General features: G+C 56.7%; 1 protein-coding gene across 5 annotated transcripts in view; it reads left to right on the top strand.

Moving 5' to 3' along the window:
* BCL9L (BCL9 like) overlaps window positions 1-19,365 on the top strand; it is an 80,397-nt gene that overhangs the window by 46,791 nt on the left and 14,241 nt on the right. For 4 of the 5 annotated variants that reach the window (XM_075521148.1, XM_075521150.1, XM_075521146.1 and 1 more), the window contains one exon: window positions 18,853-19,216. In XM_075521148.1, the coding sequence (XP_075377263.1) occupies window positions 18,916-19,216 (301 nt within the window). In that variant the 5' untranslated portion in view covers window positions 18,853-18,915. Of the gene's footprint in view, window positions 1-15,187; window positions 15,807-18,852; window positions 19,217-19,365 lie in introns of those variants that run through there. The other variant, XM_075521149.1, reaches the window with a different exon arrangement.

Below are 19,365 nucleotides of genomic sequence, written 5' to 3'. Positions count from 1 at the left end.
GAGAGCAACGGGGGGGGGGGGGGGGGGGGGGGAATAACCCTGAAGTGGATCTGTTTTTTAAATCCCTTCCACCTCCTGATGTGAAACCTCTGACAAACTGCCTGGCCTTCAGCCCCGCACTTACACCCTAGCTGTGCTGTACTCCTCAAAATGCCGGTGCTGCCTTACAGCTGTTTGTGGTGTTCCTCCACCCAGCAGCCTGGGTTTTAATGTTGGGGGAGCGGAGGAGGGAAGCGTCCCTGCGGGACTACTTAACTTCCACACCTGCTTACGTTCCGCTCCCCAGGCAGGTGGCTGGAGTTCGGCACAGTCTGTTTCTAACCTCATCACCAGGAAAGGCGCTTGTAACGAGGTCTGACCCGTGGGCAAACTTTCAAACAAACACAAACTCCTCCATCAAATCAATACCTGGATCAATGGGGGTTTTTTTCCCTCTGTCAGAAATAGAGTATAGCTGTGTTGACTCAGTCTGCTGAAGCTGTTTCCTAGCACATCTCCCCGTCAAAGGCTGAAATGAAGAGCTGGAATTTCAAGCTCTTTCCATTTACTTTGTCACCCGAGTTTAAGGTGTACCTGCATTTTAGGCTTCTTGGAAGGTCTTGCTTAGGGTTCTTGGAGCTAGCTGGCTATCTCAGGTACATCGGAGGGGTGAAAGAGACTGGGCAGCTTGGCAAACCCGGAGCAAAACCGTGGTGGTATGTACTTTCTGCCCTCTGCCCTTCCTACCTGGGAGGTTCCCTTTTGAATGCGCTCCAGGGAAAGCCGAATGACGCTTCAGTAGTGCAGCACTCTGGTATGGCAGCCTTGGTCCTTCCACCAGCCCACGTGCGCAGGCTCTCTTGAGAGAGCCCCCCGCCGCGTTTCTCACCACTGGGCTCTGTGGGTGTGTGTGTTGGTCGAGGACGCGTAGCTCTGCATGTGCCGTGTTGTGGCAGGCATTCCCCACCACGTCGCCGTGGGGGTTAGCGACTGGCAGAAACGGAGCACCCTGAGACAGCCCCGTCCCATACCGCAGCCAGGCACTTTTGTGTTTAAGGCTTTGTCTATAGTTTTACTCGGTCTGGATGGGAAAATCAGTCTTGTGGAACTAGTTAGAGATGAAAACCTAGCTGCTGCCCGATCCTCGGGCTGTCATTACTGCATGGAGGACGGGCACCGGTTGTCCCCTCCCTGTGGCTGTGCGTGCACATCGCCCTGTGATGTGGTGTCAGCAGGGCCAGCAGCCAGGGCTGAGCTGCTTCGTGGTGGTCCCCACTGAATAACGGGTATTTGAGTATGAGCTGTGCTTGGCACAGAGCAGGTGGACAGCACCGTGCCCTGAGGATGCTCAGGAGGAAGGTCTGCTCCTGGACAATATGTCCGGATTCGGGAGCTGGCAGCTTGTTTCCCATTTTGCCTTGTGAGCGTGATGATGATCGTTGTCTCCTGGATTTGCCTGCGTGGAGTGAGGCTAATGGGCTTGGCAGTCAGAAGGGTGAACCTACCAACGTCTTTGATATTTGGAAAGAGCTATGAGAGACTTGGACCCCGCTCTGCTCCAAGAGAAAGCTGTCGTGTCTGCAGTGGGAGCCTTGCCCCGGCTCTCTCTGTGGAGTGCTTGAGGAAATCCTGCAAGCCCTGGCTGGATGCGAGCAGGGCGGTGTGTCTCCGGCCTCACGCAGATCAGGCTTTACTTGCTTTCACAGCGAGGCTCTGGTGCCCGGAGGTGGGGTTGCTGAATTTGCTGAGCCAAGCGTTGAACAAGAGAACTGGTGCCCTCCTCCTCCTCCTCCTCCTCCTCCCTTCGCTGCTGTGCTGTAGGGTAGGCTGGCTGTCAGGATTGTGGTGCCAGGGCCTGGGGACAGTGGGACCTCACAGGACAACCTGGTTCGCTCTGAGGCCAAGCAGGGCCGGGCTGCAGCGGGAGAGGTGCCCGGCCACGTCCTGCAGCACTGCTGTCCCGCCAGGGAAGAGGGCACAGCAGGACTGCCGTCACATCCACTGGTAGAGAGGCTTCCACATTCTCCCACGCCCACACGCTGGTACAAACGCGCACACGCGTACAGATGCAGGTTTGTACCAGCGTGAACACGCTCGTGCGGATTCACATGGATCTGTGGTTAAGCAGGCACACCCACGCCAACATGGATGCAAATAGACCCATGCTGGTGCGGGCCTGCTCGCCATCACAGAGGCAGACGTGTTCGTATTCGCACAGCTCCAGGCTTGTGCCGGCACAGGCGCACGCATACATGCTCCTGCGCTCACAGACACAGGCGACAGAGCTAAGCCACAGCGCCGGTCTATTTTTGGGAGCACTCCTAAGAACTGTGAGCGTGTTTCAGATGTTAGAGTCTTAGATGGGGGAAAGCTAGAACAGATGGCTGGAGGGTTCAGAGCAGCAGCCCTGCTGAGAACAGATATTTATAGGCAGATTTAACCCTTGTGTGGTCTCTGGAGCCACGTTTAAAGGAACAGCGTCTGAAGTGAACGTTGTGGAGCCGAGCGGTGACCTCTGAGGGTGTGCTGTCCTATCTGGTTTCTGTGAGCCGATTATCAGCGTAGTCTGGAAATCCCGTCTATGCTCTACCTCTTTCTCGAGTGCAGGGATGCAGCTTTCCCTAGACCATAGAGCCTGGCTTCTATAAGCCTCGGTGAAACTGGGCCGGTCGCCCTTATTGCTGTCCGAGCTGGGGCAGCGGGTACTGAGGCTGCCCTGTGCTTGCGTGACCAGCAAAATGAAGACAAAGATTGTTTTGTCCCTCTTGCCCTGATTTTTTTTCTTTTCTTTTTTTTTTTTTTCTCTTTTTGCCAGAGGTTACCCAGATTCTTCCTTTTCCTTGTTGGAAGGAGGGATTGTGTTTTCTTTCAGGCACGCTGTCTTTTAAAGATACACAGATTAAACCCTGCCCCATCAGATCCGTCAGATGTTTTTACCTGCCCTCGTCTCGGGCCCTCTTGCTTGAGTATTTAGGGAAGAGCAAAATCCATCTGCAGGCCGCGCTGCTTTGTTGAACAGAGCTGGCTGCAAAGTGGGGAGCCCAGCACGTTTCTGTTGACAGATCTATTTGTAGCCCTTTCTTTGAGAGCAGCCAGCCTCCTGTTTGGGACCTGAAGTAGCGCTGTATTTAACTTGTATAGCGTGTCTTGAAGTGGGCTTGGCAGAGCTGAGTAACAGCAGCAGGAGAGCGTGATCTGGGGGCAAGGAAGAAAGCAATGCCCTCAGGTGGGAGAGGTAAAGAAATGACAGAATAGTTATCTGGGAGTCGCAAGGGAGAAGGCTCCAGCCCTGAAAGCATGAACCGGGGTGCAGACCTGGGGAGCTGCATGAGTCCGCTCAGGCTGCTTGTCGGCCTGGCTCTGGGAAAATCAGGGAGCAGTGGCACTCCTCAGCTAGTGTGGGACGCTGGGAGACCAGATAAAAAAGAAACAGAGGTGGGGACTGCTGGCAGAGTTGGTGCTGCCAGGTCAGAGAATTGTGCCGGTCTGCGTTTGTGCTCCTGAACATGGGAAGATTGGGTCTAGCTGTGAGATGGGGGATGAAGCTGCAGCGTCGAGTGGAAAAGGACACGTCTCCCACACGGATAGGCAGTCGGTCCTGTAGGGTTCGAGCTGCAGCGGTTGTGCACGGCAGCATGCACGACGTGCACCTGAGCTGCACCTTCCCCCTGTCAGGACTTGGACTAATCCAGATGTTTGGAGCTGCACCCTGCAGCATCGCCTGCAGGCTTGTGCCCAGCATGAGGGGTCCCCAGGAGGCAATGCCGAGTGGTATGGGGCTGTTTTCCTCTTCTCTTTGCACTGCCATGCTCCTGTGGACCAGCCGGAGCTGCTTCTGATGTTGGAGGCAGCATGCAGCGGCTGTGAGTTGGGCTGTTCATCCGGAGTCAGGTTCTTGGCCAAGGGTTTCATGCAGATGCTCAGTGTGCACTTCAATGAGCCGAGTTTGTGGTTGTGTACCCTGGTCCCATGCCCGAGGGGGCACGAGGCTCTGCTGGAAAGTCTGGGAGCGTGACAGTGCCGGCCTTGCCTCAGCATAGGGCTTCCCAGCGGTGCTGCTGCTGTGTTGGGGATCAGCTCTGCATCTTGGGGGTGTGAATTCGGAGCATCCTGAGTTCTCTTTGCACTGACGTGCTGGGGCCGGGAGATGCAAATCTGTAGGAGAGTGGGAGTATGTTGGAGCTGCTTGCTCCTTTGCTTATTCATCCCAGTTTCAGACTGTGGAGGCTTGGAAAGCAGTCACTGTCGTACCCCCCCATGCGTGGTTGTGTTCTCACTGCTCACGTGTGTGTCAACTCGAGGACTTCTTGGGTTTCCCAGAAGCTCTTGGTCCCAGGTCAGCACTTGCACCCACCATTGAAATGCGACTTTGGGGTGAGAAAAGCCTGGTTCCTCCTGCTCCAGTCCGCCTGTAGCGCATCCTGAGAGCGCAGCTGATCCTGCTGGAGACCCAGGTGCGGTACTGGCAGCGCTGGCAGTGCTCAGCAGCCAGCTCGCAGTCTGGTCTGCTGCGTGCTGGTGTCGGCTGGCAGCTTTGTGCCTGTGGCTGTCTGACTGCATTTTGTACCCAGACAAATTGGTAGGAGCGAGGTTGCTCAGCAGGGCCACCGGGCACGCTGGCATGGTGTTCCTGCGGCTGGGCTGGCCCTGTTTGCTTCCAGGGCCCATGGGAAGGGCCGGCAGCCATCGCTCTCCTCCTACCTGAGCAGAGGAGGAGAGTTCGTGGCAGTAACGACCCACCCAGTGGGTAACTGCCAGTCCCAGGGATCTGCCCACACTTGCCGGGCCTCCCACAATGGCCCCATTGTTCCTGAGAGGGCAAGGAGGAAGCTGCCTGCAGCTCCCTGGGCATCGTTAACCCTCTGCCTGCCAGCAGCCGGCTGCAGGGCATGCGTGGAGCAAGAGGTCCCGTGGGCAGGCGGAGGAGCTCCTGCCACCCTCGAGCAGGCAGAGGGGAGCGCCAGCCTCTTGCTGCCAGCCGCCTCCAAACCCGCCGGTTGCTGCTGTTTTGAGGACAGCTAGCACACGCCTGCGGTGAAGACGTACACGGAGAGGCAGGGCCCCGCTGAGCCTTGATTTCCTCTGACAAGGCGTAGGGAGGCTCTCTGCTGTCTTCCAGGCTGCTCGCTGCCGTGACCTTGCTTTGGGAGCAGCCCTCGTCCAGCCCTGGCGCGGCTGCCAGCGGCTGTGGTGCTCTGGCCCCAACGCGCCTGCCAGAGCAGGACGTGTCTTTAGGAATGGGACGTTTGGGGTGTTGGGGTGCTAATTCCAGTGGCTGAGGTATCGGTGTGGAAGCTGTTTAAAGCGATTCCAGCCTGATCAAAGTGCCTTCTTCCTTCCTGTCCTGTAACGTGATCGCGGGCCAACGAGCTGCTCGTGGTCTGCTGCGGCTTCTGGTTCCTGTTGTTGTAGAGGCGCAGCCTTGGAGGGCACAGGCATGCCTCGCTGCCGGGGTGCAGGCTCGGAGCCAGAGCGCGACGTCCGTGTGCCCAAGAGGACAACGAGTACCCTGTCGCCGGCCAGAGGAGCTGGACACCCGCGTCCCTCTCTGCTGGCTGGCTCTGCACTGCCCGTCTTTTGGTAGCAGTGATGCTTCCCCGCAGCTTTCTGCCATGCTCGCTTCCCTGTCAGCTGACTCCAGGGATTATAGGGCTGCCTCGGCACCCCTGCTCTGTCGCAGATTTCCTCTCCAGAATCCGTGGGATGAGGGAGAGGAAGAGGCATTTGGCTGGCATGCCAAGACTGTGTACGGGAAACTTTCTGGCTGTCGGTCTTCAGAGATGTCGATCCCAGCGTGTCTCGTGCTAGTTCGGAGACTTGTGAATCAGCTTGGTAATCCAGACGGCCGAGAACTTTGAAACCTAATAGATAACCACGCGAGCGTCACCAATTAGTTCTACTGCAAACCCTGCAGCTAATTCGCTTATATCATAACCTAAACAGTTACCCTTCTTCTAAAAGATCTGCTATCTCCGCTTCTCCCACTAGGTAGCCTTTGCGCTCTTCCCCCCTCCTTTGTACCCCGGTCTTTGTTGATGCAATAACTTTTCTTTTTGACATGTTCTGGTTTTTAAGTAACGGCATAACTAGAGTTGAGCGTGGAGGGCCAAGGGCTGAGCTGGGAGCGCTTGATGGCCCCAGTTACTGTACCAAATGCGAACAAAACTGTTGCAGAGCTTCATCTGGCTGAGCCCGGGCACCTGGGCTCTGGCCACAGAGGCCACTGCAAACCCCAAAGCCTCCCGCGAGCCTCAGGCATGAGGGCTGGAGGGGTGTCAGAAGCCCTTGCCCACTCTATGCATCGTATAAGTTCGTGAGACCTCTCTGTCCCGGTGGAGAAGAGGGGCTCTGGGGGGCAGCCCCCAGGACAAGTTGCTGTTTGGTCCCTCCTCCCTGTCTGTGGGTGCACATCTGCTGTTAAACAGGGGTCTGGCTGCCCCCCGAGGGCTGCAGTTAGTGAGACAGGGCGATTTCTGGCTCTTCCTGCCTGTTTCTCAAGGGGTGGTTGGAGGCCTGGGTCAGGGTTAGATCATCGTGTCTCCGGAGGAGCTCGGTGAGCTGCAGGGGGGGATTGTATAAGGGCAAAGCAGCCCCTGGGACTTGGGGCTAGGTCTGCGGGGAGGGCTGTGCCTCTTCGCACCCCGAGTGGGAGAAGCTGGGGAATTTCAGCTTGAGGTGCGGAGGAGGCTTCTGGGAGGTGAAGCGTGGTGAGGAGGTGGAGCAGCTGCCCTTTCGGGGCGCGCAGTGGGGAAACCCCTCTCTGGATCGGTGCAAGCCCAGACTCTGACGGTAAAGCCAGGTGGGGAGCATGGGCTCCCCTCTCCTCGAAGTCTCTCCCTCCCTCTCCAGCCCAGCGCTGGAGTCCCAGTACCGCCCACAGGCAGCCGCCACCGCTCAGCGGCAGGATCGCCGCTGCCCGTGCCGATCCGATCCGCACTGGGGAAGGTGAAGGGTTTCCCAGGGTGGAATTTCCTGCGAGGCAGATGCGCGGCCGCTTCCCCTCTGACCTTAAACCCCGATGTGCCTTAGTCATGATGGCATGCAAATACTAGGCGACGGGGTGGGGGCTGGAGGGAGCTGCTGGGAAAAGGAAGTGACCTCAGCCAGGGTTTAAATATAGAGCCCAGGCTCCACTGCGCGCTAGGCCTGGTATTTATAATCCTGGGGGAGCGCTTGGCCGCTCTCGGCGTCTCTTCTGCAGTCCGGGCTGGCGGAGGGCAGTGTAGGGGCAAGGTGCCGGGGCAGCCGGCCTTGCTTTCCCCCCCTCTTCTCTGCGTTTCTCTGCCGGCTCCCCCTCCCCAGGCGAGCTGGGGTACCTGCCTGCGCTCACGTGCGCAGATGCAGTGCTGCAGTCTGGGGGGTTTGCTGGCCCGCAGGTGCTTCAGCTCTGCTTTTTGTGCAGGTGTGTCCTTAGTACGTTGCATTTAGTGCCGGGACTGGGTACAGGAGGGGAGCCCAACTGTTCCCCAACTCACATCTATTTTGAGAGCAGGCCGAGAACCCTGGGACACTGAGTGATCTGAACGTGTTTAGTCAGGTCAAAGTAGGGCTGTCAGGCCAAGCCTTCCTGCACATGGCTTAAAATGTCTTATCTCCTCTGCCATGAGCCTCTTCAAAGGCAAATCTGCTTGTTGCACTGCTGGTTGTACTGTGTGGTGCAGCTGGGGTACGTGGCGTTGAGAGGTGGCAGGGGTGTCCCTGCCACAAGCGTTTCCTGCCGGGACTCTTGTCTGCAAAGATTGTGCCCTTCTTCAGGCTGGAAAGTGGCCTGAGCTTGCATTGCTGGGCTCAAAGGGAGAGCTGTTGTTTTGGGGGAGATTTTCTGCAAGGTGGTATAGGACACCTAGCCCTCGCTGGCAGCGTGCAACAGGCGTCTCCGTGCTGCCTTTCTCTGAGGAAGCGGGATAAGTGTCTGCTGCAGGGATATGGCGCGTGGCTCTGCCCTCCAGCGCACCCCTCCGCACCCTGCGGAGTCTCCGGTGTGAGGGCTGGGGTGCAGAGGAAACCCGTGGTCCAGGCGCAAAGCCCCTGCGCCAGCCCGGGTGCCTCGGCGCTGGTGGGAGGTGCAGTGAGTTCGCCCGTGCTCTGCCCTGGCGAGGCTGTGGATGCCCTGGGTGACGGTGACATCTAGTGGCTTTGTCCCACAGTCTCCGCCTCAGGCCCAGAGATGGGGCGCTGGGTGCGACACCTCAGAAAATCTCCTGGTGCTTCCGGACAGCCGGCATGAAGCTGGACCAGCCGCAGGCAACAGACCCCACAGCGCTCGGGAACCCTTATGTCTCTGGCTGGGAGACAGCACGCGGGGAAGGGACCGAGCACGATGTCCTCGTTAACGATGGCTAGTCCGTCACAGAGCCCCGCGGAGAGACTTTCTGCTTAAAAAGAAGAGCAGAAACTATTGTGTTAAAGCTCAGGAGCTCCTCGTGAAGCTCCAGCATTGCTGGGTTCCAGTCCTGCACACTGCTGGCATCTCATGGGCTGCTTTAGTTATTGCCAAAGGATCCTGAAGCAGTTACTGAACTCTAGACACAGCTGAAGGACCCTCCTCGTAGGATTAGCTGCATCAGGTGTTTACCTGACACGCGTGACTCTAGGCAAGACGTGGCTCCCTTGTGATATTTGTGGGAACATCGGGTTCTCAAGGGCTCACCTGCGAGCCCTGCTACTCAGGAGAGCTGGTGTAGCAGAGGGCAGTTCACCAGGTAGACTTTTAAGCATTACTCACCCAATCCCAGTAACCCCAGTGCACAAACACAGTGGGAATTGCCCAAGGAGGTCTCTTAATCCCATGTAGCAACCGCACAGGGCGGTCCGTGCGGTGGCTGTGCGTTGCAGCCTGCAGCGTTACCTGCTGTAATGGTTTTCACAGGGAAACCGTCCCCTTCGTGTATGGGTGAGCTTGTCTTTGTGCACCCCAGTGCAGCCGCGCTGTTGGGGTCCGGGATGGTCTGCTGCCCTGACCGCAGGTCTGCTGTCCCATATGATGGGACAGCCGGCGGTGAGCGGTTGAGGGGGAGGGATGCAAGGTGCCTGCTGCAGAAGTGTTTTGTGTATCCCCGTGTTGCTACCTGCCTGAGCCACCCCGCTGGCATCTACAAGTTAACATCCTCGAGGTGTTTACCAAAGGCTGCGTGGGGGGCTCCAGCTGTCACAGTGGCCCGTGACTCTGGCCAGATTTCACATAGTGCGGGAAGAGATCCTGCCTCAGAGGAAACCAAAGCTCCCTGAGCAGCAGCAGTACCTTTGGAAGAGATTTCTGGCTTTGCTCCCTGACCTGCTAGATGCTGTTACAGCACCGCAGCCTGCCGAGCTGCAACGTGCGGGTGGCTGTGCACGTGGGGCACCCGGAGCTTCCTGCAAGTCTCTCGCTGACCCAGCCCCGGCAAGCTGCACAAGCCAGTGTACCAAATAATTCCTTGTTGTTGTCCCCATAGAGCCGCGTGTGACTGTCAAGTAATGTCTGGCACATGCAGGGTTTCTGTAGGGAACATGCCAGTTGGACTCGGAAGCTGGAGGGATCGGCAGATTCGGTGATAGACCTGGAGACTCCCTGAGCACAGGATGGGAAGCCAGGCTCTGCCGGGGGGGGCAGGAAGCAGCAGAAGAGTGGGAGAAACTGTTGAGCTGGGGGCAAGGAAGTGCTAAGAAAAGCTCTTCTAACACCGATGGATCGAAGCTGTGGCAGGAGAAATGTGGTAGGGTGCGGGGCAGAAAGTAAATGGCATTCCTGCTTCACCTCGCTTTCTCCGAGCCTCACTTTCCACCCATGTTATGTGGGGATGTCTGTTCCTAGGTGGAAGGGAACGTGAATCTGAGGTTTTGGCCTACGAAAGACCTTTGAGACTCGTGGCCAAGCCGCCCCGCTGAAACGCATCATTCCCCAGGTGGCTCCAAATGGCAGGAGATCAGCAGGGTCTGCCAAAATGACTCTGAGAACTGGTGGGATTCAACAGAGTGTTAGTTCTCTCTGCAGGTCTTTTAGAACCCTCCCGCAGGCTTGCCAAGCTGGTGAAGAGGGCTTTAAACCAAAGTTGCCAGGGGAGGGGAACCTCAATCCATCCCACTCCTACCAGTTTGATGCCAGTGCCAGCAACAGATGCCTAGAGCCTGGAGAGGGATCACAGGTCAGCAGGAGAGCAGCACAAAGGAATTCCAGCTACTCCAGCCAGTGGGTCAGCTTCATCGGGGGCCCAACTGCCATGCCTCTATGCGAACTCCTGTAGCGTGGGGAATAAACAAGAGGAGTTTGAGACGTGCGCACGCCTGCAGGGCTGTGATCTTATTGGCATCACGGAGATGTGGTGGGATGGCTTCTATGCCTGGAGTGTTGGAATGGACGGATGCAGGCTCTTCAGGAAGGACAGGCAGGGGAGACGAGGAGGGGGTGTTGCCCTTAATGTCAATGACCAGCTGGAGTGCGTGGAGCTCTGCCTGGGGATGGATGAGGAGCTGACCGAGAGCTTATGGGTCAGGATTAAAGGGAGGGCAGGGACAAGGGACATTATCCTGAGGGTCTGCTACAGGCCACCCAGCCAGGAAGACCGAGCAGATGAGGCCCTCTATAGACAGACAGGAGCAGCCTCGCGTTCACAAGCCCTGGTCCTCATGGGGGACTTCAACCACCCTGATACCCGATGGAGGGACAACGCAGCAGGGCATAAGCAATCTGGGAGATTCCTGGAATGTGTTGATGATAACTTCCTTCGCCAAGTGATAGAGGAGCCAACGAGAAGAGGCGCTATGCTGGACCTTGTTCTCACCGACAAGGAGGGGCTGGTAGGGAATGTGAAGCTTAACGGCAGCCTTGGCTGCAGTGACCACGAAATGGTGGAGTTCAAGATCCTTAGGGCAGTGAGGAGGGCACACAGCAAGCTCACTGCTGTGGACTTCAGGAGAGCAGACTTTGGCCTCTTCAGGGATCTGCTGGGTAGACTACCATGAGATAAAGCCCTGGAGGGAAGAGGGGCCCAGGAAAGCTGGTTAATATTCAAGGATCACCTCCTCCAAGCTCAGGAGCGATGCATCCCAACAAAGACGAAGTCAGGCAAGAATGCCAGGAGGCCTGCATGGATGAACAAGGAGCTCCTGGACAAACTCAAACACAAAAAGGAAGCCTACAGAGTGTGGAAGCAAGGACAGGTGGGAGGAATTCCTGGGAGGAATACAGAGAAATTGTCTGAGCAGCCAGGGATCAGGTTAGGAAAGCTAAAGCCCTGATAGAATTAAACCTGGCCAGGGACTTGAAGGGCAACAAGAAAAGCTTCTATAGGTATGTTGGTGATAAAAGGAAGACTAGGGAAGATGTGGGCCCTCTCCGGAAGGAAACGGGAGACCTGCTTACCCGGGATATGGAGAAGGCTGAGGTACTCAATGACTTTTTTGCCTCAGTCTTCACTGGCAAGTGCTCAAGCCACACCGCCCGAGTCACAGAAGGCAAAGGCAGGGACTGGGAGAATGAAGAACCACCCACTGTAGGAGAAGATCAGGTTCGAGACCATCTAAAGAACCTGAAGGTGCACAAGTCCATGGGACCTGATGAGATGCATCCACAGTTCCTGAGGGAACTGGCAGATGAAGTTGCTAAGCCACTATCCATCATATTTGAGAAGTTGTGGCAGTACGGTGAAGTTCCCACTGACTGGAAAAGGGGCAATATAACCCCCATTTTTAAAAAAGGGAAAAAAGTAAGACCCGGGGAGCTACAGGCCAGTCAGTCTCACCTCTGCGCCTGGCAAGATCATGGAGCAGATCCTCCTGGAAGCTATGCGAAGGCACATGGAAAATAAGGAGGTGGTTGGTGACAGCCAACATGGCTTCACTAAGGGCAAATCATGCCTGATGAACTTGGTGGCCTTCTATGACGAGGTTACAGTGTTGGTGGATAAGGGAAGAGCAACTGATGTCACCTACCTGGACTTGTGCAAAGCATTTGACGCTGTCCTGCACGACATCCTTGTCTCTAAATTGGAGAGACATGGATTTGACGGATGGACCTCTTGGTGCATAAGGAATTGGCTGGATGGTTGCACTAAAAGAGTTGTGGTCAACAGCTCGATGTCCAAGTGGAGACCAGTGACGAGTGGCGTTGCCCAGGGATCGGTATTGGGACTGGTGCTGTTTAACATCTTTGTCGGTGACGTGGACAGTGGGATTGAGTGCGCCCTTGTCAAATTTGCCGATGACACCAAGCTGTGTGGTGCGGTTGACATGCTGGAGGGAAGGGATGCCATCCAGAGGGACCGTGACAGGCTTGAGAGGTGGGCCCGTGCAAACCTCTTGAAGTTCAACAAGGCCAAGTGCAAGGTCTTGCACATGGGTTGGGGCAATCCCAAGCACAAATACAGGCTGGGTGGAGAATGGACTGAGAGCAGCCCTGAGGAGAAGGGCTTGGGGGTGTTGCTTGATGAGAAGCTCAACGTGACCCGGCAATGTGCGCTCGCAGCCCAGCAAGCCAACCATCTCCTGGGCCGCATCAAAAGAAGCGTGACCAGCAGTCGAGGGAGGTGATTCTCCCCCTCTACTCTGCTCTCGGGAGACCCCACCTGGAGTACTGCATCCAGGTCTGGGGCCCTCAACTTAAGAAGGACATGGACCTGTTGGAGCGAGTCCAGAGGAGGGCCACCAAGATGATCAGAGGGCTGGAGCACCTCTCCTATGAAGACAGGCTGAGAGAGCTGGGGTTGTTCAGCCTGGAGAAGAGAAGGCTCCAGGGAGACCTTATAGCAGCCTTCCAGTACCTGCAGGGGCCCTACAAGCAAGCTGGAGAGGGGCTCTTTACAAGGGCATGTGGTGACAGGACATGGGGTAATGGCTTTAAATTGAAAGAGGGTAGATTTAGATTAGATGTAAGGAAGACGTTCTTAACTATGAGGGTGCTGAGGCACTGGCACAGGTTGCCCCGAGAAGCTGTGGATGCCCCATCCCTGAAGTGTTCAAGGCCAGGCTGGATGGCGCTTTGAGCAACCTGGTCTGGTGGAAGGTGTCCCTGCCCATGGCAGGGGGGTTGGAACTAGATGATCTTTGAGGTGCCTTCCAACCCAAACCATTCTGTGATTCTATGATACAGCTAATGAGGGTACCACATTTTCTGCCATTTAAAAGGGCGTGAGAAGAATCCAAGAAATTAATAGAAGAGAAAACGGGCTTCTCCGGGCTATCCGTCTGATGGTGTAAGAGCAAGATAATTTCATGACATATTCAAAATGGACGACTCTTGTCAGCGGGAGCGTTGCCCTGCAGGACTGCCTGCCTCCCGATGTCTCCGAGTATGGTGGGCCAGCGCAAGGCTCCGATGAGAATGCCTTTAGCAGTAGCAGCCTGGGTTAAGGCTGCTCTCGCTGGTGATAAACACGCTCGGGCGAGTGCTCCCGTACAGGGGTTAGGGAGCCGCTCCTGCAATCGTTGGTTGCTAAATAGCGCGCTGGCTCGGAGCTGTGCTTGTCGAGCTCGGGTGGGTTCCCGGGCTCGTCTGGCTGTTAGAGCCCATCGCTGACTCTTGGCTGGAGCTGGCTGGGTGACAGCAGTGCTGTTTCACTACTGTTTTTAAGGGTTTTGTTTCTCACTGGAACAGACTCAAAACCCATTGAATGGTCTTGCGAAAAAGATTGTTTTGGAACAACCATTTTTGCATGGAAAAGGTCAAGTTTCTGATTCTGGTCTTTTTCTCAAATCAGAAATGATCCAAGAGTCTCAGACTTCAGAAATCTTGCTTCTGGAAAGTTTGTCGTAGTCTTTGCCTCCATGAAATACTCTGACTTTAATGAAATAGTATGGTATTTCTTTGGAAGCGTTCCAACCCCCTCTGCTGTTAACCCTGGGAGGACTGGTAATCTAGGAGTGGTGTTAGGCAGCGTGCCCGTGATCTCATCCAGACTTGGGGTGAGAGCTATTTCAGGAGGGGGCAGTGGATCTTCGGCGTCGCTCCTTTTGCTGTTCTCTGCCTAATGCCTTTCTTCGAGAAGCCCTTGAGCTTGCTTAGGACCTCTCATTTCCAAAGCCAAGGTGTTCTGCTTGAGTTTGTGCTGGTGTCCACGGGACATTTTGGATCGGGCTTGTCCCAGGATTGCTACTTGTACTGAGCGGGTGGGTGGTTATCGGAGTAGGCGATGTGCTTAGAGGGTGTTTGCAATGGCAACCTGGTCTTGTTACTTCCTGGACTGGCTGGCGGAGAGGGGCTGGGTGACTTGCTGCTCGTTGCATCACTCTGCCACGACCCGTCTCGTCTCGTACGTTGGGTGTTCATGAGCTGCAGGGCATGTCAGCACAGCTCAGGCGGCCTGGGTTGTGGTCTTCGCTGTGTACATGCAAGTCAGTAGCCCTCTGGGTTTCGCAAGAGCTCTCTCCAGCATCTGATAGGAGGGAGGTGTGGCGAAGCTCCTTCCTTTTTGAATCATCGTGACTCTGGTTTCCCGGCTTCCTCTCTCGCCCTTTCTCCCGACAGGGACAGCACAGCAGCAATGTCAGCCAGCGTGGAGACGTGGAAGCTGCGGGGCAGGCAGCCTGGCCGGGAGGCTTTCCTGCCCCGTTGGGAGGCGGGCGCGGGCTCCGCATTCTTGCGGCAGTGTTGGGAATCTGTGTTATCGTCCTTCGGAGCGAGCAGGAGCATGATTCACCAGAAAGTCCTCCGGGAACACAGTGGGGTTTCAGGTTTCTTGAACTATCAGCTAGCAATTCCGGGATTGGGAATATGTCAGCCCGGTCTCTCCTCGCCCAGAGCTTCCTCCTCCCCCTCTGCTGCTGTTCAGACCGTACTGGAGGAGACTTACTGAAAGCAGGTTTTGTTGTTCTGTTTTGAGGTTTCTTGTCTGCTAAGGTCCCAGTCTTTGATTTAAAGCCGTGGCTTTTCAGATGTACCAGGCGCAGCTACTCGCCCTTTGCATTTACATGTAGCACTTTGTTCAGCAGAGATAGTTACTGTGCCTTGTAAGCCTCCCTCCCCGCATGAGGTAGGCTGGGTTGTCCCCCTGTTTAATGATGGAGGAATGGAGGCACCCAGAAAGAGCACGTCTTGCTCAGGGTCATTCGTGGAATCGGTGGCAGCCATGGGTAGAAGCCAGGAGTCTCGGCTCCCTGCTATAACCACCGGGTATTAAGTTTGCTATTGTCTTTAAAACTGCTGGGCTGGAGTGGGTGTGTTGCTAAATTGCAGAGGGAGCCAGATTTCTATGCAATCTCCTTTTTGTCATGTTCTTTTCAAGATGTTTTGGATCGTTTGTCTCCCCATGTCAGTGTATCTGCTTTCTAATTAATTCTCTTCTGTGGCCCAGATGTGTGGCATGCCTGCTGGAATCTAGTTTGAACCTAGGGGCGTATGCAAGGAGCTTACAGCAATTGAGATGCCTATCGGCATCCTGCAGCCAGACAGATGGGAGGCCGGGGTGGATCCCCGCTATGCATCTGCAACAGGACCCAAGTGTCACTACTCCCAAAAGCAGAGCAGAATCCACGGGCAGCTGCTTCTGGCCTTGCTCCCGTTAGGATTTGCGAGGGGAGTGCGTCCAGCCTCGGTCAAGGCTGGAAGAGGAGGGCTTCCCAAGATTGAGCCAGGGCCCCCTGTCAGCCCAGGGTGGCTTTCCATCCTGTGACTGGCTGAGGCAAGGCATTGGATGTCCTCCCTGGAGCACCAGCCTACTCCCAAAATGAAGGAAGAAGATAGAAGCCCCAAAAATGTAACATTCTGGAGGGACCTTGCAGCCAGTGAGGCTCATCCATGCTGCTGGCAGCGTCTGAAGGTTTCGTTGTGGCGGCTGCCAGGTCCTTGGGGATCGATGCGTGTGTTCCCTGCAATCTGACCTGCGAACCAGAGGGATAGGGGGTGCATCTCAAGCGTTAGTCTCTGGACTCTGCAGGCGTGGTCTTAGCGGGGCCCCAGTTTTCTTCCTTCCTCCCCAGGGTACTCGCATGCCCGTGCTGTGCTGTACTAGGGCTGTGCTGCAATGCTGCTGAACATTCCCATTTTCGGTGAAGCACTTTGGGATCTATTTTGAATGCAGCATCGTGTCCGTGCAGATGTGCCACAGGCAGACCTGCATCTCCCAGCGTGTCGTCGATACAGATGGCGGTGGTAGCCCCTCCTTGGCTGGTCTAGCCGCGCCCTGGCATCAGTCGGTTTGTGACCCTCAGGACTGCGGTGCAACACGTTGCAAAGAGTGTGGCACAGCAGGCGGGGGCTCTGGGCCACCAGCAGCGGGAGCTGCTGCAGGGCTTGCTTTCTGGAATGCTGTCTGGCAGCAGCCTCTTCCAGCGGGGCTGAAGGCTCCCTGTGGCTGGCCAGCCAGCCGCTGCAGGCAGCGTGTGTGCTTAACGCTGCAGCTTGTGCCATATGGACCTTCTCCTCCTCCCCGCTTGCCCTCTCCGTGTCTCCTTCCCCGCTCTGCTCCCCTCCCCCTGCGAGTGGTTTGACAGAGCAATTGGGCAGGCACTGGGACAGCAGCTCTGACATAAATCTCTCCTGGTGTGGAATGAGGGGTATAAATATCCAGAGAGTGATGTGATCTTTCCAGCTGCTATTAATAGGTCCCCGGAGAACAAGAGCGAGCGAGACTGGCTGACACTTAAAGGGCTAGCAACTCCCTTATGTGCTGTGAAAATTAATCAGCGCTGTGGCTCACCATCTTCCTCCAGGCTAGAGCAGAGCCCTCGCTGAGGTGCGTGGGGAGGAGGTGGAGGAGGAGGGAGCCACTAACGACTCGCTAGTTAGGAAGCGGTGATAGGCCAAGCTGTGCTCGAACAATCCCACTAACTAACTAGGAATGCCGGGGCGGCCTGTGCGATAGCGCTGTTTGTGCAGGCTGCTCTCGGTCGGGCGCCGCGGTGTGCCAGCCAGCCACCGGCTCAGCCTTGCCTCGCAGGGAGGCAGGTGCCGAGAAGTCCTTTTGCAGGCAGGGAATTTGCTGGCGGTGGATGGCAAGCTGCAGCCTGCGCCTTGTGGCGATCGCCGTCTTTCAGGGATTATGGGTCTGCCAAGCGCGCTTTGCTCTTTGCTTGCGTGCTGTTCTGGGTACAGCGCTTTGCCCTAGCAGAGTGAGCGCTTGGCTTTTGCCGATGGTGTGTCTTCAGGCCCGCCTTCGGCAAGCCAGGAGCAGTGTGTGTAGTGCTGCTGAGCTCTTGCGGCGCTATTTAGAGATGCGGGGTTTGGTCTGGAGCCGGTGCTTCCTGTCCCTGGGTGGCAGAAGAAATCTGTGCATCTGGCCTGCTCAGTCCAGATGGGAGGAGCAGACCACAGGCCCAGTAACCCCCTGTGTGCTGGGCAATTTCTCTGCCTGCGCACGGGAAAGGTTCCCGAGTGCATCGTGGGGCTGTCACGCAAAGCACATAGCATAAGACCTAAGCAAACAGAGGGTAATACCTCAACTCCCACGAACACATGGTTTACTCTCCTTTCCCCCTGCTCCCTGAGAAGTAGAGAAGCCTGTGACAGGCAGTGGGGGTCTCTGCAGCTTTGGGGTCACTGGCAGGGGTAGCGAGGAGGCTGTAGCAGAGAAACGTGGGGCCCCCATGCAGGAAGAGATACGTCCTCTAGATGAAGAAAGGGAGGAGCAGTTCTCACAGGGATGTGCACCTTTCTGCGCTGGGACTGTCTCCGAGGGCTTAGCAGTGAACGCGGCTCAGGCCGGGAAGGGTCGGTGTTTAAGAGCCATGTCTGAAGGTCAGGGACATCCTCTGCCCGCTGGTAGCCCCTGACGTGAGGCTGGCTGATGTCCCACACTGCCTGTGCCATGTTGAGGAAGGCTACTTGCTGCAAGTAGGAGGTACTCAGAGGCCAGGAGAGATGCCCACTGCAGTTACCAGGGTTGTCTGTTGAACTGAGGGTTAGCAGCAGTCCTCCCGAATGTGTGATGTGCTCAGGTACTGTGCAGCCGCATCCCAGTCATCGGTAATGCCCGTGCAGAGCTCTGAGGGGAAGAATCCCAGCGCGAGACTCTGCCAAGGCAAATAGATCTGCAAGGAGGGCTGCTGCAGCGTTGCTCAGCTGCACGCACATCCTCCAGCCCAAAGCCTGCACGCTCTGCCCTAACTGCCTCTTCCCTGAAACGCTCTGCCTCAGCCTGCGGGGCTGTTCAGAAAGCTGGGCTGGGGCTGGAGCGGGAGAGCCTCACCCTGCTGTCCCGGCAGGCCCGTGGCACGTTGCATCATCCTGCTGGGCTGGAAGCTGCCGCTGAAGTGGACGCTCCCCCACACAGGGCCTTGGAGCAGGAGCCAGAACGGTCCCTCAGGCCCCCGGGAGAGACAGGGATACCGCTTTGCTGACGAGTGCCCGCACTCCCAGCTCTCCCCTTGCCTTGCAACCCACCGCTGCCTCCTCCTCTTAGTCCTTCCCTGCCCTGTCCCAGCTTTCTCTTTATAGCCTTGCATCAAGACCATTTTCTGTCTGCTCGGTTGTCTCCTGTGTGTTTTGCAGAGGAGAGGAAACCGATTTAGCAGCAGAAGGGGTCCCTGAAACCAGTAGGGCACCAGATTTCTGTTCAGGGTCACGAAGCTGCCTGAGCTCTGGGAACACCTGCAAAATAGCTAAGGATCCTTCCGCTCACCAAAGGGCCAGGCTGGCATGGAGCGCCCCATTCTCCTTGTGGCCTCAGAAACGAGGGCTCTCGTGTCCGTGCCTGTGCCTTGGAGCGCTGGCAAGCCTGCTGTGCCTGGGTGGGAGGTTGCTGCTCGTCCGCCCGCAGCCAACTGCGGAGCAGGATCCTTTGCTCAAAGGGGCCAGGGCTAATTCCCAGCACAAGCGGCTCTGGGTTGTGCCTTGCCCAGCCTTCGTCTGGCCCTGCGACCAAGCAGCAGCCCCAGTGCCCCGGCCCTGGGCAGTGCCCCCGTTGGCTGCGTGCACGGTGCGGTCGGGGCACCGTGCTCACTTGCTGCCCTCTTCTCTTGCAGGTTTCTGACGGAAGGGCCTGGGAGCTCCCTCCACTGGCGCTGTGGGAAGCTTTAGCCAATCCAATGCACCCTGACAACAAACTGCCCAGCCATGGCAAGGCAGGCAGCAGCGGTGCCCCGGCCCAGCACCACAATGTGAGCCAAGCACCCACCTGCAACCTGGGCTCTAAGGGTGTGGGGGCGGGCAGCCATGGCGGCAAGGCCACTCAGATCTCCCCTGGCAACTCTGGACTGAAAAACAGCCAGAACGCTGTCCCAAACTTCAGCTCCTTGAAGGGCAAGGTGAAACGGGAACGAAGCATCTCGGTGGACTCCGGAGAACAGCGAGAAGCCAGCACCCCTTCACAGGACGCAGAATCAAAAGGTAATACTCTCCTAAACCTTGCCTCAGCACGTCCTCCTTGCAGTTGCTCCAAGCGTCCTGGCAGGACCTGGGATGTGGGAGCAGCTGTGAGCATCTTGGGTTTCTGTGCTACGGCTGCTGTCTGGGCTTGTCCTGGCTGCCTGTGCGTC

Source organism: Mycteria americana, chromosome 19 (genome assembly GCF_035582795.1).
Source record: "Mycteria americana isolate JAX WOST 10 ecotype Jacksonville Zoo and Gardens chromosome 19, USCA_MyAme_1.0, whole genome shotgun sequence".
In the NCBI taxonomy this organism is placed as follows: domain Eukaryota; kingdom Metazoa; phylum Chordata; class Aves; order Ciconiiformes; family Ciconiidae; genus Mycteria; species Mycteria americana.
Note: the sequence above shows the minus strand (reverse complement) of the source record. Positions and strands in the feature narration are given on the sequence as shown.